This window comes from Mytilus trossulus, chromosome 11 (assembly GCF_036588685.1).
Source record: "Mytilus trossulus isolate FHL-02 chromosome 11, PNRI_Mtr1.1.1.hap1, whole genome shotgun sequence".
NCBI lineage: Eukaryota > Metazoa > Mollusca > Bivalvia > Mytilida > Mytilidae > Mytilus > Mytilus trossulus.
In genome coordinates, this window is record NC_086383.1 from 18,640,802 (window position 1) to 18,667,460 (window position 26,659).

At 30.9% G+C, this 26,659-nt stretch overlaps 1 protein-coding gene across 1 annotated transcript; it reads left to right on the plus strand.

Moving 5' to 3' along the window:
• Positions 1-1,257: 1,257 nt before the first annotated feature.
• Positions 1,258-19,400, plus strand: LOC134690813 (uncharacterized). The gene is made up of 4 exons (XM_063550897.1): positions 1,258-1,603; positions 12,845-12,938; positions 15,632-15,847; positions 18,151-19,400. Exons 1-4 carry the CDS (start codon positions 1,283-1,285, stop codon positions 18,366-18,368), a joined length of 849 nt encoding a protein of 282 aa, XP_063406967.1. The 5' UTR covers positions 1,258-1,282; the 3' UTR covers positions 18,369-19,400.
• Positions 19,401-26,659: the final 7,259 nt, after the last annotated feature.

Here is a 26,659-nt window from a genome sequence, read left to right on the forward strand (position 1 = left end):
TTTTTTTTTTTATTTAATGAGTTCATATCGACAGTATTAGAACAACAGTTGTATTCACTTCCATTGATACCATTCTAGCCTGTTTTTTTCTTTCTGTTACATATTTAGGTGCACTCCATACAGTCAATCAAGTCGACGTGTCATATGTATCTTAGTGGAAATATTATGGAAAAAGTATTGCTGCCTTGGAAAAATACGAAATTTCAATTTTTTAATTTTGCATTAAATTGGTTGCCATGGTAACAAAAATATTTTTGTCACTTATTTTTACAGTTATTTATTCATTTTATTGTCAGAAGATATTTGTAATAATATATGAAAGATAAAACTCAAACATTTTGAAAAAAACCCTTAAATTTCCCTTTAAAATAAAGACAATTTTATGCAATTTTTAGTAAAAAAACACCAATTTTTTTTTTTAATAAAAATATTTGAATTGAGACTTTGAATGATACACATTTGATAGAAATACGTTAAAGATACCGATTTTATATGATATTTTCCTAAGAAAATCATGTTACAAATGATTCTATGCTAAAATTGGTCAATTTTGCACGTCTAAAAGTTCAGATTTAGTTCAAAAAATGAAAAAAATGAACTTTTGAGACTTCAGATTTAATTCATCATAAATTTTTTTATCTAAAAAAAACTTCAGAAATTTGAATATCTATCTAACCATGTGCAAAAACAGTAAAAACAAATTATATTTATCCTCTTTGATTGTAGAATAATTTACTCGTAATATGTCCAACAATTGGATATCTATCAAATCGACAAAATGACCCCAAAATACCTTTAATTTAATAATCTTAAAAATGGTCTGTACTTTTCATTTCTTGTCCGAATTAAACAATCAAAAGTGATTTCTCCATGGAAAAGTGATCTGTCTTACTTAATACTGATATTTTTTTATTTTTAATGTATATAATTTTTCCATTACTATCCCTATGCATTGATGTCTAGATTGTTTGTGTGCAATCTGCTTTTGTCATTTTATTTCGCAAAGTACATTTATTGAGTATTAGTGTTAATACCCAGAACATTCAATTCGTTGTCAAGTATTGATATTTGTTTAATGTTCGTATTTTCTGTGAATTATTTATTCTTTAAACTATTGTTACACGAAAAAACAAACGGAATCATGAAAATGAATACTTATGACACGTCATTTACAATAAATATTTTATATCACAGACCTCCCCTGTTAAAGACAGACATAATCTGGGACGGTTTTGATAGTTGAAGAACAGAGAGAACTTTTCAGAAAGTTTGATTGTAGAAAATGCGTCTTAGTATTTATCAAGGTCTGTTTTTAATTTGTAAGTTCCTTCCAACATCTGCTGAGCAATGTACATCAGAAACTTTCCGAATAAATCCAGATAAGCGAGACGTAAAGTTGCAAGGATTTACTTATCGTACATTTGAAAAAATATCACCGCGGGCATGCTTCCAAAAATGTATCCGACGAAAACGATGTCATTCTTACAACTACAACAGAGCTTCTCTTAGATGTGAACTGAATTTGAACTCAATTTGTGTTTCTGATGGCAATTTTCACAATGATATTGGTTATATCTACGTTGAGATGGATCATTACAGAGGGGTAAGTTTAAAATTCAAATAAGATCATGGGTAAATAAGTCGTAGCCACATAAGGTCATGGATAAATAAATCGTAGCCAAATAAGGTCATGGATAAATAAATCGTAGCCAAATATGGTCATGGATAAATAAATCGTACCAAAATAAGGTCATGGATAAATAATTCGTAGCCAAATAAGGTTAATTGATAAATAAATCGTAGCCAAATAAGGTCATGAATAAATAAGTCGTAGCCAAATAAGGTCATGGATAAATAAGTCGTAGCCAAATAAGGTCATGAATAAATTAGTCTTATCGGACCACAGATGAATTATTACGTTGTGATTGGTTAAACGCCGTTACATGTTGACCCCCTATGAGACCGTATGGGGTTAGTAAGTTTCATAGTGGGTTCATGACGCGTTAATGGCGACGTCATCTATAAATGTTGTTGTGTTTCATTGTTTATTTTTCGACAAAACGCCGCAGAAAAAGGCCAGCGTCCGATACATTCGTTAAACGGTTAACTACTCGCCCCTAGAGGGTGAATGAAATGCATAGGGGACTCGGTCTCCGGTCCCACCCCCTATGGATTTTACTAACCCTCTATGGATCCATATGGGGTCAGTAGCGAAACATATAACTTAAAGTAGCCAAATAAATTAATTATTCCTTTTGAATCGAGAGAAAATATAATTGTTCTATATGTTCCCAACTATGTATTAAGACATTGTGGTACTCCGTTACGGAGGAACAACAAATATATGAAAGAATCAGTTTGCTACCGCTGGATTTCTTTAGAAAAAAATGTTTATTGTTTTCTATTTTAAATCATTGAAAAACAATGCCTCTTTAAATTGAACTTAATTCAATATCATACATTGTTTGGAAAAGAGGAGAGAATTGTGTTTACAAATATGGAATTATTAACGTCGTCATCATAGATACAAACATTCCTTAGCAGTCGACCAACTTGTGATGGCGTCCGCACATTTAGGAATGAATACATTTTACTCCATCCGTTGAACGCATCCGTATACTACCAATTGTCTATTTCCCTTTTTTGATTTTGAGCCATGACGTTGTCTGTTTAGTTTCGATCTATGAGTTTGAAGGTCTCTTATGTATCTTTTAGTCCGTTTTTCGAATTGCTTTAAAAGTAGACTTCTTTCCTTCATCTTTATTAAAACCTTTTTTTTTAAGTTGATCAAAAATAAATGGATGGAAAACTGCAACTTTCTATCGGATGTATTACTTGATGCATTTCACTTGACAAGGCTGGATCTAAACGGTTGGCATTTCATAAAACCTGTCCATCTATAGAAAGATGTTTTTGGATAAACTCATCAATGAAGTGTCCATATATGGTCATTAATTCGACTAATTTGTTAACACTGAATGTATACTAGTATGCACTATGCAAACATTGAGACACTGTCAATGATTTTATTTGTAAACCGATGATGCTTGTTTATTAAATCTCTGAAGCAGTGAAAAAAAGGTAAGCATTGGTGTAAATATTTTGTATATATACATAAAAAAGAAGATTATGTATGATTGATAATGAGACAATTCTTCGCAAAAGGCCAAAATGACCCAGAAATAGGTCACCGTACGGCAATCGACAATGAGGAAAGGCCCCGAAATGACAATGTAAAACAATTCAAATGAGAAAACTAACGGCCTTTTGTATGTACAAAAATATTTAGGTGTAGTTCATACATATAAATGCTTTCATCGTTTATCAAAGGTAGGCTTATAACTTGCTACGCCAGACATATATCTCATCTGTGATGCTCGCATCAAAACAGTTGTGAATCCAATATAAAGTATAAAGTTGAAGGGCGTTGAGGACCCATAATTCCAAAAATACTGTGTCAAATACAGCTAAGGAAATCAATGTATTGGAAAAGAAAGTCCTTAGTATTTCGAATAATTTATACTTTTGAAAACAGTTAATTTATACAAATTACCAATAAAATTGATATTCACGTCAACACTAAATGCAAGTGTTCAGTTCTGGGCTGGTGACAGAGGCAAAATGGCTGCCGTTTTTCTCTGAATTGGTGAACGAGGGTGCCATCCGTTTTTTATGTGTTTTACCTGCCTGCAATTAAATGGTTGCTTTTTTCGTATTGTAAACCTAATGAACTATTTGGTTATATGATATTTATCAGGCATCAGTTATATCTATTGTCAACAAAACGTTTCCTGAGTATCTAATTGCTGGACGATAGATTGCAAAAGAAAACAATCTGGATCAATGTTCTTCCGAATTTCAATAAATAAACTAGACGTAGCGGCCCTTGTTTTTTTTTTAAATACATTGAATATCACTAAACTATAGTTTTTTTAAATGGTTATGTTGGTGAAACTTTATTTGTTTAAAAAACAAAAAAGAAACATCAATGAATTTCGTTCCTCTAATTTTTTTTTTGTTGGTTTTTTTTGCCAGATATTCTAAATCCTTTTGATTTATCCATGTAGTGCCATTAAAAAATGGAAATTGACCATTAACCCTTATCTTTCTTTCCATTATTTGATTAAACATAGTAGTAAATATCTTCATTTACAATCTTATAATCTGTAATTAGTTAATACCTCAGTTTCTTTATGTTAACTCTTTCATAATATACATTTGATAACATTTACTGTTTGCAATAGCATGAATTGTTCTATATTATAAGAATGTTCTTATCCCGGGCATAAAAACAATGCCGTATTTGGCGAAACCTTTTCAACTTTTGATCTTCAGTGCTGTACAACTTTGTACTTTTTTCACTTTCGATCTTTTATATCTGGGCGTCACTGTTGATTTGTGTGTGGACAAGGCGCGTTTTTGGCGTATTGAATTTTAAACCTGATGCTCTTTGTTATCTATTAATCATGTTTTTCTTTGTCTTATATGTTCTCCTATTTATTTGTATTGTAGTCCTGTAATATTGTGTTGTCATCTCAATGTTATATTTAACTTTGCCATTAAAGTGCGAGGTTTGGCATGCCAGAAAACCAGGTTCAACCCACCACTTTTATTCCCCTTTAAAAGTGTCCTGTACCAAGTCAGGAAGATGGCCATTGTTATATTATTGTTCGTTTTTGTGTGTGTTACATTTTAAAGTTGAGTCGTTTGTGTTTTCTCTTATTTTTGAGATATTGAGATAAGACGTCGCACGGTACTTGTCTATCCCAAATTCATGTATTTGGTTTTCATGTTATATTTGTTATTCTCGTGGTGTTTTTTCTGATGCTTGGTCCGTTTTTGTGTGTGTTACGTTTCTGTGTTGTCGTTGTTCTCCTCTTATATTTAATGCGTTTCCCTCGGTTTTAGTTTGATACCCCTATTTTGTTTTTTGTCCATGGATTTATGAGTTTTAAACAGCGGTATACTACTGTTGCCTTTATTTATAAAATCCTTGTTATATTTTCGTTGTTTTTGAAAGAAAAAAGGTGTCAATGTAAAATATATGAAAAGTCTAGAGAGAATTATAATCCAAATGTTCAATGACCTATCTCGTTAACGAATACACTGATCCACATTTTGTGTTTGCTGTATTTGTTTCAAAATTTATCGAACATCATCAAACGATAGAATTGGTAATAGTACTATATAATAATTGTTTTTCGAGCATACTTCCGATATATTCAACGATATCAAAAGAATATAAATTATCTTTAATTTTAAGATTCAGATGTTTTTGTTGTTTGCTGTTTGATACTTTGTGAATTATTTTTAAACTAATAAAGTGGTTTTTTTTAATGTCAAGAGGGGTTGTTTACATAAGAATATTGGTTCCTTTAAATCAATAAATTTGTTAAATTTTCGGAGGAAATAAGTCAGTCGGTTTTTAAACATTAATTTTGTATTGCAAAACTTTTGATATATTTTATCCACCGGTGATTTGTTCCAGCGTTATTTCAAAGAAAATCAATTGGAAAGTTATTTTTTTCAAAAGACATCAAACGTATATTTTAATATCTCAAAATATCTCTTAGTAAGACTGACATCAAATACCAACAATGTTTTTTGCTTTTTCAAGAAGTCTCACTGTTTCGACTTTTGATGATACCAAACATAGATATTTCTAAGGTATTTCCGAATGTCTCAATCTGCATTGATCAATAAACATATATACATTAAGATTGTTTGTGTGCTAACCACTTTTGCCATTTTCTTTGTAAGATATATTAATTGTATATGAGTGTTAGTAACTGCAAACATTCAGGTTGTCAGGCATTTGAGTATAGTTATTTGTTAAATTTTCTTATTTTTCCGTGAATTATTTATCTTTTAAGCTATTGTTACCGGCTTTATAAATATAAATTCTTATGACACGTTATTTTTCATTAATTTTTCTTTTACATTCTTTGAAAAAAATATGCATATTCTGGAACAGTTTTGATAATTTATTCCTCTTTAAATCCAGAGAAAACATGATTTGTTGGTACTCCTTTACATAGAAGCAACTGAAAGAAACAAAAACAAACCCGGAACCAAACCCCCCTTGGTCCACCACTGTAGTTGCAATTTTAATTGAGGTATTGTTTTACGATGATTCTGTAGTGTATAGAAAGAAATTCGAATATCAATAAAATATCAATACACAAATGCCTGACAACAACATAAATAGTCTATTGAATTTTTTAAATATTGAATAACTTATCAAACAGTTTAAATAGAGCCAGGCCGTACAACACATTAATTCAGAGATGCGCGTTGAATGCGTTTATAATCAGAGTTGTTAGGTCACGGGTAAAGTATTTTTCGATGTTTACATTTTTTAATAGCTATTCTTATTATTGCATTGTCAAATGTTTGTTTTTTTATGAAATTGAAATTAATAATGTAAGGAACTTTTCTTCGCATTCCCAATTTGTTTTAATCCGACGTTATCGACACCGCCTTGATAATGCTTATTGTCGTATTACGTCAGACGAATGAAATAACCACGTTTATTCTGCATGTGACATTACCAGTGTTCATTTCACTTGGAAACCAATGTAATAAGTACATTTATCTTAATGAAAAAGAGAATTAGAAGATACCATAATTTCATGCCCAAAAACTTAAGATATTGCTAATGTGTTCCTCTTATAATTTCAAGAATTTTTTTTCACAAAACAAAGTTAATCACACATCGACATTGACCTTCTACAAACAACAGTGTCAACATTTATTTAAAATGCGTATTGCCTTTGGAAATATGCGACTGGACAATAGATGCTAATTGCAAAAGCTCTCCTGAACTGTACGATCAATTTACTTTTCGTTACATATGTACCTTATGTCCATTGTCGGTTAAATGAAACCGCAAAACTACAAATTGTGTCCGACATAGAAAATTCTAATAAGTATAAAAGTACAAATCCGTTATGACTTAATCGTGGCACAAAAATAATTGTGTAGTGTTCCTGAAATAATGTGGTGATCCAGCAAATGAGAGAAAAAAGCCTTAAAACTGAGGTATTGCATTTAAACAGTTGTTTATGGTCAATATAAGTACAATTTAAATTGAGCGGAATTTTATTTGATTTTTTTGGTTAAAATAAACACTATTTGTTTGATTTTGGGAACATGAGTTTTTTTATTTAGTTTTTCAAAACGCTTTTTGGATGCACTCGATACATTAACGTAAAACTTGTGTTGCACATCAAAGTATTGACAAACGTCTAATGTAACATGCATTATGTTTAAAATGTATTACATCAAGTAATAAGTAAGGATCAAATTGATGGTTTGATTATAATCTCAACATTTTTTATATCAAAACGGTTAGATTCTTTAAAAAAAAAGCGAATTTTCAGTGTCTCAAATACTTTTTAACAAAGATTAGCTTTAATTATCGACTGTTTTCATCATTTTGAATAATTATTTTAAATGCATTTTAAAACACTATTGTAATGAAATTTCACGTCTCAATGAACTTGTCATGAATATTTTATTTTCAGTAAAAGTTAATATGGAGAATTTCTAATCGAAGATCGACCTGCTTTTTTATATATATTATATTTATCTAATTGGCCATTTCAGAATCTAAATAACCATGGATACCTCCATTATTTGGACACCAACATGAAAAAACCTTACGTCATTGGTTGGGTTTCTATTGTTTATCACGTTAAAACCCAATCACAAGGTTTTGGTGTAGGCGTTTGGAAATCTTACCCAGAATGCATTAGGTTCTGAAACGGCGAATTGTCAGACAATCGAGAATTATAACTACTTTAACTAAATCGGTTGACATATCACGTCTCAATGAACTCATCATGAAAATTGTTTTATTGTAAACATTAAATATACTGACATTGCAAATAACACATCGACCTGCGTTAATTATTGATGTTTATATACCTGGCCTACAGATTTTGATATGTGAATATTCTCGTATATTTTAGTTTACTTTGAATACAATTCAATTAACCAGAATAAAAAAAAGGATTAAAGTGAAAGATATCAATTCGCTTTTTCAAAATCTAAATGACTGCGGGTAATCTCATTGTACGTACAAAAATGTAAATAGCATGTAATTGGTTGAAATTTCATTGCTTTGTACGTTTAAAACCAACCACAACGAAAAGGTGAAAGCTTCGGAAATATTACCCAGAATATATTAGATTCTGATACTTCGAAATACCTTTTAAAAGAAAGTAATGTGAACTGAAATGGGTGGTTAACAAATCGTAATAAAAAAACAAATGACGAACAAATGAATAATGACCAAATCACGAAAATCATTTTTTCAGTAAATTTGTATTACCTTCATGTTATATAAAAAGAGGATATCATATGGATCTTTCAATATCACATCGGCATGAACTTGAAACACCAATATAATTCCATGAAATCTGTTTGTGGAATTACAATGTATATTGGTTGAGGGTTATTGTGTCATGGAAAATAATGCTTTTTTTATATAAATATTTCTTTGCTTTTATAGTGATTAAGATAATACCACAATGTTGACTGCTGTAATCCTATTTTTGACATTTTGACATATAACATGTATGTCTGGTTGCTTTGTTCACACATCGTTGTCAATATAAAGGGAGTTTATGCAACAGTCATAGAAGTAAAATGTTATGCTAGCTATAACAAATTTGGTATATTTGGTATATATACGTCTCTCACGTTCTAATTAGTATTCTTATGATCATGAATCAATCTATTTCTTATTTTGGTGCATGTACCGTGATCATACTGTTTTACAGTAGATGAGCTATGTGTGTTTCGTTTACAAAAGACATACCAGCAACGTTCGATTAAAACAAAGTATATATAAAAAAAATAAAAAATAATTACGAAGTTGAACAGCATTGCGGGACCAGATTTCAAACAGTTATACCAAATACTGTTTTAGTAGTATAAAATAAATCTTATATACGCATTGATGTCCAGATTGCATGTGTGCAAACCGCTTTGTCATGTTCTTTCGCAAAGTACATTTATTGAGTATTAGTGTTAGTAACTAGAACATTCAATTCGTTGTCAAGTATTGATATTTGTTTAATATTCTTATTTTCTGTGAATTATTTATTTTTTAAACTATTATTACACGAAAATACGAACGGAATCATGAATACGAATACCTATGACACGTCAATAACAATTAATAATTAATTTCACAGACCTTCCCTGTAAAAGATAGGCATAGTCTGGGACGGTTTTGATAGTTAAAGACCAGAGACAACTTTTTTAAAATTTTGATTGTAGAAAATGCGTCTTGGTATTTATTTATATCTGTTGTCCTCCAAACATTTTCCGAGCAATGTACATCAGAAACCTACCGAAAAAATCAATAAGGGAGACGTAAAGTTGCGTGGATTTACTTTTCGTACATTTGAAAAAATATCACCAAGGACATGCCTCCAAAAATGTATCCGACGAAAACGATGTCATTCTTACAACTACAACAGAGCTTCTGTTAGATAAACTAAATTTAACCTCAATTTGTGTTTCTGATGGCAATTTTTACAATGATACTGGTTATATCTACAATGAGATTGATCATTACAGAGGGGTTAGTTTAAAATTCAAATCAGTTAATGGATAAATATATCTTTGCCAAATAAGTTAATTATTTCTTTTGAATCTAGAGAAAATATAAATGTTCTATATGTTCCCAACTATGTATTAAGACAATGTGGTACTCCGTTACGGAGGAGCAACTAAAAAACGAAAGAATCAATTGGCTACCGCTGGATTTGTTTAGAAAAATACCTGTTTATTGTTTTCTATTCAAAAGCATTGAAAAACAATGCTTCTTCAAATTGCACTTAATTCAATATCATAAATTATTTTAGAAAGAGGACGGAATTGTGTTTACAAATATGGAATTATTCACGCCGTCATCTCTGATACAAACATTCCATAGAAGTAGACCAACTCGTGATGGCGTCCGCACATTTAGGAATGATTCACTTTAACTTCATCCGTTGAACGCATCCGTGTACTACTAATTGTCTGTTTGTCTTTTTCATTTTGAGCCATGCCGTAGTCAGTTTAGTTTCGATCTATGAGTTTGAAGGTCTCTCGTGTATCTTTCGTCCTGTTCATATTCATATGATGAAATCATAATCTTTCAGTCAGTTTAATTGAAGTCTGGAGCTGGCATGTCAGTTAACTGCTAATAGTCTGTTGTTATTTATGTATCATTGTCATTTTGTTTATTTTCTTTGGTTATATCTTCTGACATCAGACTCGGACTTCTCTTGAACTGAATTTTAATGCGTATTGTTATGCGTTTACTTTTCTACATTGGTTAGAGGTGTAGGGGGAGGGTTGAGATCTCACAAACATTTTTAACCCCGCCGCATTTTTGCGCCTGTCCCAAGTCAGGAGCCTCTGGCTTTTGTTAGTCTTGTATTATTTTAATTTTTGTTTCTTGTGTACAAATTGGAAATTAGTATGGCGTTCATTATCACTGAACTAGTATATATTTGTTTATGAACCAGCTGAAGGACGCCTCCGGGTGCGGAAATTTCTCGCTACATTGAAGACCTGTTGGTGACCTTCTGCTGTTGTTTTTTTTATTTGGTCAGGTTGTTGTTTCTTTGACACATTCCCCATTTCCATTCTCAATTTTATTTAATTATTTATCAAAATTAGGCTTGTTAATGTTTGTGTCATTTTGGTCTTTTGTGGATAGTTGTATCATTGGCAATCATACCATATCTTCTTTTTTATATTATAACTTGCTACGCCAGTCATTTATCTCCTCTGTGACGCTCGCATCAAAAAAGTTGTAAATCCAATATAAAGTATAAAGTTGAAGGGCGTTAAGGACCCATAATCCCAAAAATATTGTGTCAAATACAGCTAAGGAAATCAATGCATTGGAAAAGAAAATCCTTAGTATTTCGAATAATCTATACTTTTGAAAACAGTTAATTTATACAAATTCCTAAAAAAAAATGATAGTCACGTCAACACTAAATGCAAGTGCTCAGTTCTGGGCTGGGGATAGAGGCAAAATGGGTGTCGTTTTTCTCTGAACTGGACAACGAAGGTGCATCCATTTTCTACAATTAAAAGGTTGCTTTATTCGTATTAGAAACATAATTTACTATTTGGTTTTATGATATTTATCAGGCATCAGTTATACCAATTGTTGACAAAACGTTTGCTTAGTATCCAATTGCTGGACGATAGATTGCAAAAGAAAACAATCTGGATCAATGTACTTTCGAATTTAAATATATTAGATAGACGACGCGGCCCTTGGTTTCTTTATTCTAATATACATTGAATATAACTAAATCATAGCTTTTTTTAAAATGGGTCATATTGTGAACACTTGAAAAAAAATCATAAATTTAGCTCGCTCCTGTTGTTTTCTTTTCAATTTTTGCCAGATATTCGGAATCTTCTTTGTTTATCCATGTAGTGCCGGTAATAAATGAAAATTGCCCATTAACCCCTATCTTTCTGTCCATTATTTGATTAAACATAGTAGTAAATGTCTTCGTTTAAAATCTTATAAACTCCTTGTTATTTTTGAAAGAAAAAGGTGTCAAATATAGATTCTACAACTGCATCGAGTGTGATACGATATTAATCCACTCGATTAAACTGTCGAGATTGGATAAATATCGTATTACACGAGATTTGGTGGTTGAATCTGTTTCTCTAATGATTTTCAAACAATACGCAGACAAAATTATTCCTTCTTTACGACTGATGTGCAAAATATGTGTTCTTTCTATGTGACGTCATCAGGCATGGTCGCCTTTTTTCATGCCGTCACAACAAGAAATAAGGAGGAAAGCAAGAAAATTTAACCTCACAATCGGATTTTAACCAACGAAGTACTAAGATCAAACGAACCACACGTTGATTATTTTTTTTATACAATGGGTTCAGAAAGGGATAAATTGACGAACAATCAGAGAAAGTTTATTATATGAAAAGTCAAATAAAGAATTATAATCCGCTAAATTCTCAATGACATATCTCAAAAACGAGCACACCAATACATTTTTTTTTTCAATACCTATATACTATCAATTTATAATAGTCTTTTTAAAAGCTTGTTATTTTGAAGCAGAGTTGCGAACATCATCAAACAATAGAACTGGTTATAATATCATATGAGAATTGATTTTCTTACATACTTCAAATATATTCAACGATGTAAAAAATTAATAGATCAGCGTTCTTTAAACAAAAATAATGTAAGCACGTAATTTTATTTTTTCAAAAGACATCAACCGTATATTTAATTTTGTTTTACAAAATTACTCCTTGTACATTTAAAACTGACATCAAATACCAACAAACTCTCCGTTTTTTTTATGAAGTCTCACCAAATAAATATAATTCAACGGTATGTCAGATTGTCCCCTTGTTTAATCTTAATTTGAGCTAATAAATCGCATACCAAAAAGAAAAAAATCAAGAAAATAGAACATAAGAGTTATGTTACGGTTTTCTTAACTACTAAAGCGAGTGCAGATGGTGGAAAAGTGCTCCATTTTTTATAAATTTAAATGAGACTTAGGATGCATAAAAATAGGAGCAACGGCTTCAAATCTGTGACTTTTGCATTCATTCATTCCTTTGGTGAATTTTGTAAACAGTAACAATAAACAAATATGTAACACAAAAACAAACGACAACCATATATTCATAAGTGTACTCTCTGTTTTCTTTTCACTAAGAAGGTCACTGGTAACCTGGTGATTGTGGAGTACAATATAAAGTATACACTTAGATATAATTGATAATATTTTGATCGATGTGGTAGTCTAATAAATATTATTATTTTCAGGATCCACTTTTTGACCCTTGTGTTGGAAATCAATGCGCCGAAGGTGAAGTGTGTGAAAGCCTTCAAAATAGAAAGGTCGTTTGTCTAAAGGACGGTTAGTATATCATTTGAAAAAAAGATAGTGGTATAGTTTGTATTTAAGCCTGTGTGACGTCAGATATAATCACCATGTCGTATAATTACTAAAGGCACTATATTAGAAATTAAGATAATGGTGCATTGAAAGTTTATTTAAATAAGAGCAGTGTTTTTACACTAAATAAATAAATGATACATACAACTTTATCGTACGGTTTTGTCCTGTAAATAGTAACTTGGACTGTTGAAGATAAAGTAACGATATTTATATGTTGCAAAGTAATTTTTTTCAAATGTTACCTTGACGTTTCGTTTGAATGCAAACTCTGAATTCGATAGGAAACATACATGTTAAGGCCTAGCCATTAAATAAGCTTACCTGTAACAAGGAAGCATATTTACGTTATAGTTCTAAAGCTTTTTCACATGCTTGTTTTTTACTCGCATTAGAACGAGTACAAATTATATATAGAATTAGTTAATATATGTATTAATATGCAGACAATATCTCATCCTAATTTCATTAAAAAACAACAATCGGTTAGTTAAGGTTTCGTTCCCGAGTTAAACATAGCATTGCAATTTACCAATTTTACTGCACCAAATTTTCCATTTCAATAGTAAGTACCGACCATGATGCTCACACAAACATGTATCTATTGTTCTTGACTTGCAAACACTTGATATTTGGGGCTTGCATAACCAAATAAACATTGATCTATACATGGTATAGTTTTACACACCGACAAATGCTTCAGCATGAATTAATAATGTTTTTTGGATAAATAACGTAACAAATTTCGAAAACTGTAAACAAACTTAATTTCGCGAGTAGAAAAAAAACGCGAATATAAATCATGGCGAATATGTCAAACTGGTGTCTTCCTTATTAAACAACATCAACTAAATCAGAAAATCATTAAAATTAAATAGCAAAATAAAGTATCGGCGAAAATAAGTTGGTTTACAGTGTGTTGTCACTTAAATTCTTCGAAAAAAGACAACTGTCCATCATCAATCTGAAATAAAGTAAATGACTTTTAAATTTTCAATAAAATATTTGAACACTTTTAAAGTCAATTTCAAAGCCATAGTTTTTTTAACAGTTTGTTCGTTAACTGATTTCACCCAAACGTAGAAATAGCATTCATTTGTACTACTTTCACAGCATGTTTCAAATGTGGACGGCTTTAAGATTAGACAATTGTTAATTCCGGTGTGATATTTTTTTCCTTGGAATGTATCCTCTTTTCCACAATTTAGTAATCTTTAAGTATATATAGAAAGATTTGGAATGAGTGGCAATGAGACAATTCTCCATCTAAAAAGCAATTTATAAAAGTAAACAATAATAGATCAATGTACCGCCTTCAACACAAAGCCTTGGCTCACACCGAATAACAATCTATCAAGAGCTCCAAAATAACTAGTTTAAATATATTTAAAGGGGAAAACAAACGGTAAATTCTATATTTAAAAAACTAAATTAAAAAGTGCATTTTAATTGTCTTGTATGTGTACTGTGTGATCGTTTTATTCAAAACCTAATTTAAAATTCACGAAGAGACACCTGCAATTCGTGTTTTTATTTTGTTTTAAAGAGTTCAATTTAAGGATTTATATTTAAATCAATACGCAAATTATCGAATGTAACATTACTGTAAACCAACTTATTTTCGCGAGCGATTTATTTTCGCGACTTCGCGAGTAGCAAAATAACGCGAAAATAAATCGTCGCGAATATAAGTTGAACTTTGTTGTTTCCTTATTAAGATACACCAAGTCAGCAGGAAAATCCCGAAATTAAATAGCCGCGAAGTGGACTCGAAAGGATCAAACGCGAAATATAGTATCCGCGAAAATAAGTTGGTTTACAGTATCAATGTTCTGTTCAAATGTTGTCAAATGTCTAGTTAGTAGCCATAGAAACAGTTTGCACAGAAGAAATCATCTGCGGGGTTTCTCGGTAAATTTTGTAGATTTTTAATCTCAAATAATGTACAAGTCCTCTGATGGCACATGGTCAATGTTTTATTTGAAATCCGTTCAAATGCCAGTTCAGTGGCCATATAGACAGGTGTGATTGAGACAGAAGAGCATAATCGTTAATGTCAGTTGTAAGAATGTCCTACTATGTATAATTCCTTTGATTTCAATAACAATTGATTTTGCGTTTTAAAATGGTGACACCTTATTTTCTTAGTGGGATATTTATTTCCCAATTCCAGCTAGCCTTTTCATAAGGCTTTTTAAAAAGCATGGTGCATTTGTGAAAAAAATATAAATCTAATGTAATTCAAATGTTGATACAATTCTGGTTAAGTATTAGAATCTGTTAATCTCTTTAAGATCCTCTAAGCGTGTAGCTATGATTCTGTAGCATGTGAATACACACATATATTTTTCGTTCATCAATCTTGAAAGCGTCTGTAAACGTGAAATTAACAACATTATCTTATTAAGCTAAATCTATAGGCACAGAGGTGGATCGGATTGTATGACATTGCGTTTATCTAGAATCATTACATACACTATCTTTGGTGTTTTTCTGTTTGCCTCAGATTTGGTTTTCCTATATAAGTCGTTTTAGATTGACAAAAAAAAGTCAGGCAATAGAGATTTTATGTAGTTTGAGTTTTCTCACAGTTATCAATATCGAATAAAAATCAAATTACAAAATTCAAGACAAGGTGGTTCTTTCATTTTTAGACTGTAAAATACCTAAAGAAGAACTTAAAAATGTGGCGCCTGGTAAGACGTCTGGACAAAGCTCAGTATATGGTAATGCAATTGCAGCAATGGCTCTAGATGGATTATTAAGTACTCACCAGCACACCAATGAAGAAAAGTTCCCTTATTGGTGGGTTGATCTAGGAAACATGCACAACATCATGAGAATTGAAATTATCAATGCACTCAAGCCTGGTACGGTATTTATTTTACTCTAAATACTATTTGAATATACTTAAAGATTGAATTTATATTCTCTCTTACTTGAATTAGTAACATCGAATCAATATAATTTTTCAATATAGGGTCAATATTATTTCCCCCAACAAAATAGCATCGAGTCAATATTATTTCCCTGAATAATAATATCAATTTTATTTCCCCTAAAACAATAACATCGAGCCAATATAATTTCCTTAAAAATAAAATCGAGTCATTATTATTTTTCTAAAAAGTAGCATCGAGTCGATATTATTTCCCTATTTGATAAAATCGAGTCTTTATTATTTCTCTAAAAAGTAACATCAAGTCGATATTATTTCCCTATTTAATAACATCGGGTCAAAATTATTTCCCAAAAAATTAACATCGAGTTGATATTTTTTCCCTAATTGATAAAATCGGATCGATATCATTTCCTTATATAATAACCTCGGGTAAATATTATTTCCTTTAAACGTACCAACGAGACAATATAATTTCCCTATATGATAACATCAGGTAAATATTATTTCCCTTAATAGTAAAATTGAGTCGATATTATTTCACGATATGTTAACATCGGGAAAGTATCATTTTACTAAAAATTAACATCGAGTCAATATCATTTCTCTAAATAATAACATCAAGTCGATATTATTTCCTTAATAGTAACATCGACTCTATATTATTTCCCGAAAAAGTAATATCGAGTCAATATTATTTGCCTGAATAATAATATCGAGTCAATTTTATTTCCCCTAAAACAATAACATCGAGTCAATTTTATTTCCCCTTAAACAATAACATCGGGTAAATATTATTTCCCTTAATAGTAAAATCGAGTCGATATTATTTCCCAATATGTTAACATCGGGAAAGTATCATTTCACTAAAAATTAACATCGAGTCAATATTATTTCACTAAATAATAACATCAAGTCGATATTATTTCCTTAAAAGTAACAGCGACTCTATATTATTCCCCTATATAATAACATCGGGTAAATACAATGTATTATTTCCCCACAAAGTTACATCGAGTCAATATTATTTCCATAAAGGATAACATCGAGTCAATATTATTTCCATAAAGGATAACATCGAGTCAAAATTATTTCCTTAATCGGAACATCGAATCGATATTATTTCCCTTTATGATAACATCGGGTTATTATTTCCTAAAAAGTAACATCGAGTTAATGTTATTTTCCTAAAAAGTAACATCGAGTTAAAAATATTTCCCTATATAATAACATAAAGTCAATATTATTTCTCTAAATAATAACATCGGGTAAATATCATTTCTCCAAATAATAATATCGAGTTCATATTATTCCCAAAAAATAACATCGAGTCAATATTTTTCCCTTAAGAAATAACATCGAGTCAATATTATTTCCCTACATGATAATATCAATTTAATATTTTTTCCCTAAATAGTAAACTTTATTACGTATGCAATATATAAAATAAGGGCTTTCACTCAGTCAAAGTAAGTATCCTCTGTCAATGTGTATCACACAGGAACATACCGTATAGCGGGTTATTTTCGCGGGGTGTAAATTTTCGCTAATTTTCGCGCATAGAACAAAATCGCCAAAATAAATTCCGCCAATTTAAAAGTGTACATGCAAAGGTGTTGATGAAAGTTTTAAATCCGCCAAAATAATAACCGCCAAAATATTTCGTATACCTTATTCAATGTAAATCGCGAAATTTTACACTAGCGAAAATAACCCGCTATACGGTATATAACGCGTTGATCTCATCAAAAGTCAATGAATGATCAATCTAATTAAGAACAGTTATCAAAAGTACCAAGATTATAATTTGATACCCCAGACGCGCGCTTCATCTGCATAATACTCAGATGTGACGCTCAGATCAAAAACATTAAAAAGCCAAATGAGTACAACGTTGAAGAGCATTGAGGACCCAACACTCCCAAAAGTTGTACCAAAAAGGGCTAAATAAGCCATGGGAGCTTGCATTTATACAGATTTTTCCTACGGGTTGGCCCGTTGTGATAAATGTTTTACGACGAGCAAGAGCCATAAAGAATAAACTTGTTGTAAAATCAATATTTTTAAAGCCCCCATGAATTATTTCAATTCTAATGGGACAAAGACAGCAGGTTTTTTTCGGGACGCTGCATTCTAGATAAAAGCAAACATTTGCTGATCACGTAACGCACTAGTACTTTAACGTAAAAGATCGCAGATGACATGGTTGAACTATAACTGGCTTCGATATTGCAGATTAACACATTTGTTCTTTTATCATTTTCTTTTACCTAGGCTACGGAAACAGACTACATAACCTTGACATATCTGTTGGACCATGCCTCGATGATTTGTCGTTATTTGCACATTTCAAAGGACCCGGTATAAGCGAACAACATCTGGTTTTCGAGCGCAGACAGTATACAGATGGTCGTTATGTCAAACTGACCATCAAAGGTCATACAGCTTTACACGTGTCAATGGTTCACGTCTTTGCTTATCCAATATGTTGAATAATGAACAGATTAATTCAAGCTTAACCTCATCGATTATCGAACTCACGTAACGATATTATAGTTATAAAGTTTAGGACAATAATGAATAAAATATTGATATAAATGAACAAGAATATAGGAACAGGTTTATTGTAAATTAGTGAAAGTTTATTATATAATATGAATTTGGTGATTTCATAGGAGATTACATTTTCTTTAAATACATGCTTTACTGGTGCGATTGAAGAATCATAAAGTTACACGTATGAAACAGTAAAATTGCCTGTTGAAAAAAATCTATATAACTATAAAAAATCCCTCTGTAAAGATTTTTTACATTTAATTGGAAGCCTTTTGTTCCCCAATTTGATAATCAGAAAACAATCCAAGAGACGTTGGGATATAAAGTGTTTGCATCTCTTTGAAAGTTAAACCAAACGGGTTTAAAAAAAAGAAATCAAAGTATATTTGCCCATTATACGGCTGAATTATAGCAAATTATACAACTGTTCACCAAATTTAAATTCAAGGGTTGTAAATAATTATAGGCATTAATACGGTCTTCAACAATGAGAAAAACTCATACCGTATGTAGTCCTCAACATAAAAAATATTGAATAAACTTATTGCTTAATTTTTAACCAAACAATTTAAGAACAACAAATATGACAGAAATGAACCAAATAAACCACTGAACTACAGTCTCCTTTACATTTGGCTGTAATGAAACGCTGAAGTTTCTTGTAGATAAACTCATCATAAATAACAGGATTAAACGCACATTTCATCTACAAAAGACTCATCAGTGACGCTCATATCCAAAAAAGTTTAAAAAAAATCAATATATATTTTTTTTTTAAAGTACGAAGTTGAAAAGAATTAAGGACCACATTCCTAAAAGTTTTGCCAAATACAGTTAAGTTAAAATGTTCCTGAAGTAGAAAAGCCTTCGTTTTTCAAAAGTTCTCAAGTTTTGTAAACAGAAAATTTGAAATATTACCATATCAAACAGTACCTGCGACCAATGTGTTTCTCGGTTATTTATTTTTCACGAAAAATAGTAACATTACAAAAATACTAAACTCCGAGGAAAATACAAAACGGAAAGTCCCTAATCAAATGGCAAAATCAAAAGATATCCGAAACTGGCGAAACTTTTAAAACAATATGGTTTACGTAACTCAAACTGTGTAACACGAATTATATCCTGAAAAATGTGTGGACAATAAGACTTCTTTTGATGTAACATTTTTGTACAAGACAAAAGTTTGACAGGTAAAAGAATTGTCGTTTTTAATGTGACAAATTGTGCACAGTTGTAAGATGTATAATTTTCCAAAATTCAGAAATATAGATAAACGTTTGTGAATATCATTAAATAAACAACATACTTAAATGAATGTTTGTACATCATTTATATCGATTGACAGTTTCGTTTCGAATTAAAGAACATGTCAAGTTGGTGTTTTTCATGGTTTAATAGTACGTCTATGAATATAAGAAGATGTGGTATGGGTGCCAATAAGACAACACTCCATCTGAGTACTTATTTATCTCAGATGAACATAGATGACTAGAAAGAAATATCTATAGACTATCTTTCATGTTTAAACTGCACAGTGCAACGGCTTCTTTTTTGTAATTCTTTGAGCTCTCAAAATTCTTACAAGTCCAAATCAACGTCACATCTCAATCGTTGCTTTATTTTGCTACAACATCGAAGGGTAACATTGAAACCCTCTTACAATCTTTAACGTTTTTCTCGACACAGTTATTCAATATGAATGTATGCGAAAAACAATTGCCATTATTACATGTACAACTATTTAATTCTCATTCAAATGTAAATTAGATTTGAAAAATAAGTAGTCTCAAAAACACGTTGGAAACGTTACACTTTTTAATACCTTCTGCAAAATTTCGTTTATAGAACTTGGATTAAAACTTGCGTGTTATTGCTTTAAACATACATTGAAATGGTGTGAAAATATCAAGGGATCACCTTATTCGTTTTTTTCACGGGAGAAATTAATAAGTCTCACTTTTGAAACATACATGTACACTGGAAAAGGTTCAAATAAATAAGTTAATAACGTCATGAAAGCATATTATTTTCATATTATCATACATCAGTTAAGCACAAATAATAAAGACACCAAGTATACACGAATCCTGTTACCCCTTAGTATTATCTTATCATTATAACGGCAATTTTTATAACTTCTTGACAATTAAAGACCCTTTTCACATTATCGATATTATCTTTGGTATAAAATTTTCATATTTATATTTGTTTTAAATTTTGATGACCCATGTAGTACCGTTTAAAGATGTTGTCCACTAACCCTTTATTTTTCCATTTTTTAGTGAAATAAAGCTTAAAGTGTCATCTTTGGAAATCTGTTAAATATACTTGTTATTTATTTGAAGTTTATACAAGAAATAAAAAATTAAAAAAAAATTTCCCGCCTAATTGTTACTAAATATATCTAGAAAACAAGAACCCCCTCCAAAAAAATTTAAAAAAAACTGTTTTCTAGTTTTTTTTATTTCTATACCACAACAATCACTTCATAATAATCTTTCAAAAAGCTTTTTAGTTTGAAACAGAGTAGCAAACCTCCTTAAGTGGTTTCATGAATGTCATTCATACGACACATGTTCGTAAGGATAATGTTTGTTTATTTTAGATGTTAATGTATGCCTGGTTTCTACATGTGTAGGTTGGTAATAAGAAATGAAGTATCTTTGACAAAAATTTAATGTGTAGCAATTTACCACTATAATGAGTCAAAAATGTTCACTAAAATCAGCCAATCAGGAGCTTGATGTTCGTTCTTTATCATGTCTTTATGTAGTACGTAGGTGTTTCTCGCTTATAAATCAGGAGCTTGATGTTCGTTCTTTATCATGTTTTTGTGTAGTACGTAGGTGTTTCTCGCTTATAAATCAGATGTTCATCTTTATTATGTTTTTGTGTAGTTCGTAGGTGTTTCGTGCTTATCGCCTTTTCATTAGATAGATTTAACCGTTGGTTTTCCTGAATTGTTTTTTTTGAGATCCTTCACAGCTTGCTGTTCGGTGTTAGCACGGGCTATGTGTTAAGCGTCGTACTTTAACATTTACTTTTTCACTATTTATACATTTTTATCATATTTGATAACGTTGATTCAAACTATAAATAGACTATAATAAACAGTTTACAATGCACGAGCTCGATTATATATGTTACAGTAAATAGGTGAAATTAGGAATTACATGTAATTACTAAACATTTCAGTAAATACCTGTAATTACTAGCCAATTTAGTAATTACATGTATTTACTAGTTGTTTCAGTGATTACTGATTTTTTTTTGTCATTTTGACAGCTTTTTACTAACTTGATGTTTTTGTTTTAAAATTAAAAAGATAACTCAAGATACCAAATAAGAAAGTAAAGGGGTAGATATGGAAGAATGTAGGAATATAAGGCACATCAAAAGTGCATACTCTTTATTAGTGTTTGTGAATTGAAACTGGAAAATGGTTGTTTTATAGGTCTTAAAACTCCGTAAACATGGTAAATATATGCATGCAAGACAATATTAATCCAAAATTGATTTTCATAATTTTGTTAAACTAAAATCTCAATAATGCACTGTGGTTTAAAACTTTGAAATAACTTTCTCCAAATATGTTGGCTTTGTATCAAACTTGGACACAAGCTCATAAGATAATATCCGAAAGTAAAGATTGTAAAAAAATCCTTTTTTTCCTTTTTTTCCTTTATTACTTAAACATGATAAATGGACTAGTTTTTTCCCAGTTAACATTTATACATACACTCTGCAGTTAAAGTTTTTAAAACATTAGATTTTATAAACCATCCTGGTTTTTTATCCAATTTTGACAGAAGCTTCTTATAGTACTAGTCAAAAGATAGTATCTAGAGGAAAATTTTAATATTTTTTCCTCATTTTTGTTGAGCTTACGATTAACAGCAATTACGGTAGTCGAGACTATTTTTTCTGCAAAACCATTACAATTTTAATAGCTTAATACATCGATAACCCATCTTCAGCTAGGGGTTGAATTGAAGGTCACATGAATACGTATTCTAAGAGGTCCAAGTATTCACTCGCAAGTGCACAATTCAACATCCTTGTCTCTCAGCTAATTTAACAAAATAGAACTAGATTGGCTAGTAACAGTGAATTATAATGTCACTATATCATTTTTAATAATGATTTAACAACAAAAAAATATATATTTAATTTTTTTATCTCTCGAAGCTAATGCACATAACAGCTCATTTTAGTTCTTAACCTTCACAACGTTATCTGATCTTTATAAGGTAATAAGTCCAAATATTCTTCAAACTCAAAGTTTTTTTTAAAAAAGTTAAAACTTAATGCTTTGGGAGAATTTTCCATTTCTGATTTCCATGTCTGCTGAAATTGGTCAAAATTAATCTGTATAATGCTCAACTTTAACCATTTTGGATTAAAACGAAAGTTACTCTGATTTAACAAAATATTTGAAAGTCCATACTTATTCAAGATATTTTGAATACTAATCAACCATTTAATATTTTAAGAGTACTAACTGATCTTCTAGTTATTATTACCTTAACTTTTGATCACCTGACCATAATACAACATTGTTTAAGCAGTCAGTAAATAGGTGTAAAAACTCATTTTAAAATTAGTAATTACTGGTAATAACTGGCCCGTTTCAGGAATTACTTGTATTAACTAAGTGCACCGGGAATTACCTGTAATTCCTAAATGTTAGTAATTACATGTAATTCCTAATTTCACCTATTTACTGTAACATATATACCAACATTTTGTGTGTATTTTAGTGTAGATGCCATCTTATATACTATCGAGTTAGTCTCCGATCTTGTAAAGGTCATTTAACCCTACATAAACATAAATATATATATATAGATAACGAAATCGTGCAATTTGAATATTTCTAGGTCTGTTCGATTTCATATTATAGGTTATGAATATATGTTTGTTGTCGTTTTTACCTGTACAAGAATGGGTTCTCTTAGATCAAATATTTTACATTTGTTTTTCTTTTAATGTAAAAATAATGTTACTTTTAACAACTGAACACGCATAATTCATGCATTACTAATCTCTAGCCAAGAAATTGCATTGGATTAGAAGTTAACATGAGGTCGAAGTATTCTATCGCAATAATTCATCATCGATGATTATTAGTTCATTTTTGACCAAAATACCACCAAACTTAATGCAAAAAACTAATTGTTATTTTACTATTTCATTGTATTTCGCTTCATAAATGTTTGTATAAATGAAAATATTACATTATAATTTGAACACTCTACCACAGGCTTTATGCTCACATGTGTCCAAGGATTAGATGTCGCCTTACGTTCATATTCTACATATTTTGTTCGCATTTTGCTCACATGTTTGAGTATGCGTTTAATGCTTTGAGTCACGATAGCATACTTGTTTATTTATGATATGCATATTCTCATATATTTAAGTAAGGAATGTTTAATGCTCTTTTAATTGTGAAACTATCTGATATTATATGTTTATAATATTTTCATTGTAACATATGTTATTGCTGTTGCTTATAGTATTGTTGAATATGTTTTTTATGAGAGCTTTTGAAGAAAGAAGACCTTAAAACAATATAATTTTACTTATTTCCGGCCCTTGCTCGTCCCCTTTTGACCTCAAAGTGTTCTGTAAGTTAAGTGTTAAGCCGAACAGAAAACTGATATATAAAAAAGAAGATGGTATGATTGTCAATGAAATACCTCTCCGCAAAGGACAAACATAAAACAGAAGTTAGATACTACAGAGGAGACCGTACAGCTTTTAACAATAAGCAAAGCCCATGCCGCATATACTACATGTATAAAAGGCCCTGAAATGACAAATGTAACATAATTTAAACAAAAAAACTAGCGGCCTAATTTATGTACAAAAAAAGAACGAAAAACAAAAATGTAACACAGCAACAAACGACAAACGCTGAAGTACAGACTCTTGACATAAGACAGTCACATACATACATAATTAATGTGGCCGGGTTAAACATGTTAGCGGGATTTCAATCATCCCCTTTCATAGGACAATAGAATAACAGTACAAAATAAGAACTTACTATAAAATTCAGTTGAACAAGACTTAGATCATAAGATGGATACAGATAGAAATACTACACCAAGTGGACGTGGCTGGGTGCCTGTGTATCCCAACAAAAACACAAGGTACAACAAAAACACAAGGTATAGATCTAAGAGTACTCGCAGTTACTGACAACTAGTTTCAAAGCCACAAACAACTAATTAAAAAAATCATGCATCTTAGACCTAAGTTTACATTACCCACAATCATAATCCTATAGTACTTCCGATCACGATCAAATCATATTTGGGCCTTTTGAGTTGACTATACGGTATGGCTTTTGCTCATTGTTGAAGGCCGTACGGTGGCCTATATGTCTTAATATCTGTGTCATTTTGGTCTCTTGTGGCAAACATACCACAGCGACTTTTTTACTAGTAATAGGTTTAACCAAGTACCCAAAGGTAGGCAGACTTTACCTCTACGACGGTCATCAGGTGCAAAATGCGTTAATTTTCGAGTTTTGTGGTCTTTTTCTCAACCGGACTGAGGGTACTAAATTATGTATTCATCTGAAGTCTGCATATAGAATGGAACCAATAAACTCATTCACCGCAGAGAGATATTATTCTTGGTACAGCAATCTGACGACGTCATTTTGACCAAAATTCCTACATGTCCTAAATTTCCCGATTTTTCCAGATGTTTCACTTCAAGTTTATAAGATTAAGTAGTTATATGGCTTTGGGTTAACAATATTTGTGGAGCTTTCAAGCCTCTGACCTTCTTGAGTCACTCTCCAAAGTATCCAGATACTTCAGGGTTATATCTGGACTATTATACCAGCTTTAAAAACTGTTTTGTTATAGGATTAAACGCCTTTTTAAAGGAATTGATGTGTGTATAAACTCGACCAATTCACTCACACCGAAGGACTTTTATTATATGTTTGTGAGTGACTTAGTCCAGTTCACACACCAATAAGTTCCTTTAAAAAGGCAAAATGACTTTTATTGTTTATGAGTGAATTTGTCGAGTTTATACACCAATAAATTCCTTTAAAAAGGCGTTTCATCTTTATCATTCTTTAAACTTTAAGATAGTGAATATATTTGTTTCACACTCGTCACCTCTATCAAACCTAAATTGTATATGTATGCAATTGAATAAGCCCGGCGCATGCATATCTTTGTTGGTTAACGCAAAATTTGTGCTCAATGAAATTTGCAATCTGATAAAAAGAAAACTGCAAAACTCTTAGACTGATTAATCATTCAAACGAATGTTTTGTGCATTATTTTTTTAAACGATTAACGTTGAGGGAACATAAAGTTTGTAAACTTCGGTGTTATCGCCGCCATCTTGTTTACATCGGCTACGAAAAGAAGTTTGGTCAACGTCGTCTCAATCATATCAACGAATTCCCTAGTATGCAAATCATATAAGAATTATACTACTATAAAGTTTCACTTCTTCGTACTATGCACATCTAAAATTATAAATTATGTAAAAATACAAATATTTCCTTTCTTTTTTTTAAACTGTATACCTATCAACAAAATTATTTTCATTTACCTGTGTATAACAGAATGTAAAAGGCGGAATTTTGTTAATGGTTACTGTTGTTGTACTGAAATTGATGAACATTTCAAAGCGGTATGATACTAGTCCGGCCGATCGGTGAAAAAAAATGCGCAAATAATGAGGAAAGCACAAATGTTTGCATGATGATACCTTTTTTTGTGTATTGAGCAATATTAGCTATGGACCTACTCTCAAAATTCAATATGATGGCTTATTTCAAGATGTTCTGCCGTACGTTCTAAAATATTTTCAAGTATTGCATATACCACAGTGGATTTGATGCTGGAACACAAAAATCAACATATTTGAATGAGTCGGTCTACTAAGCAAGATTTTGTTTTGATCTATCTTTGAAATACAAAATGGCGGCTATTCTAAAAATGGCCGCCTTGAAAAATAAGCAAATATTCATCATTGAGAATGACCTGAATATAAGCATTTTATTAATGTGTAGTGTCATTAAGTATTTGTCCCAGTTCTGTCCTTTTGATTTTGCATTGCTTGTCACTTCTTTTACAAAGTAGTAGCTTTCATAAAAAGCTGCAGTAGAAGCTTTCATTTAAAAACTGTACTATTTGTTGTCTTGGATCACACATAAAAGCTGTGACTTGGGATTTATATGCCT

Bases quoted from the DNA above. Each gene is read 5' to 3' on its own strand.
- LOC134690813 (XM_063550897.1), top strand. From the start codon at position 1,283: ATGCGTCTTAGTATTTATCAAGGTCTGTTTTTAATTTGTAAGTTCCTT. The intron at 1,604-12,844 runs GTAAGTTTAAAA...TATTATTTTCAG, and splicing joins AGATGGATCATTACAGAGGG to GATCCACTTTTTGACCCTTG. The intron at 12,939-15,631 runs GTTAGTATATCA...TTTCATTTTTAG, and splicing joins GGTCGTTTGTCTAAAGGACG to ACTGTAAAATACCTAAAGAA.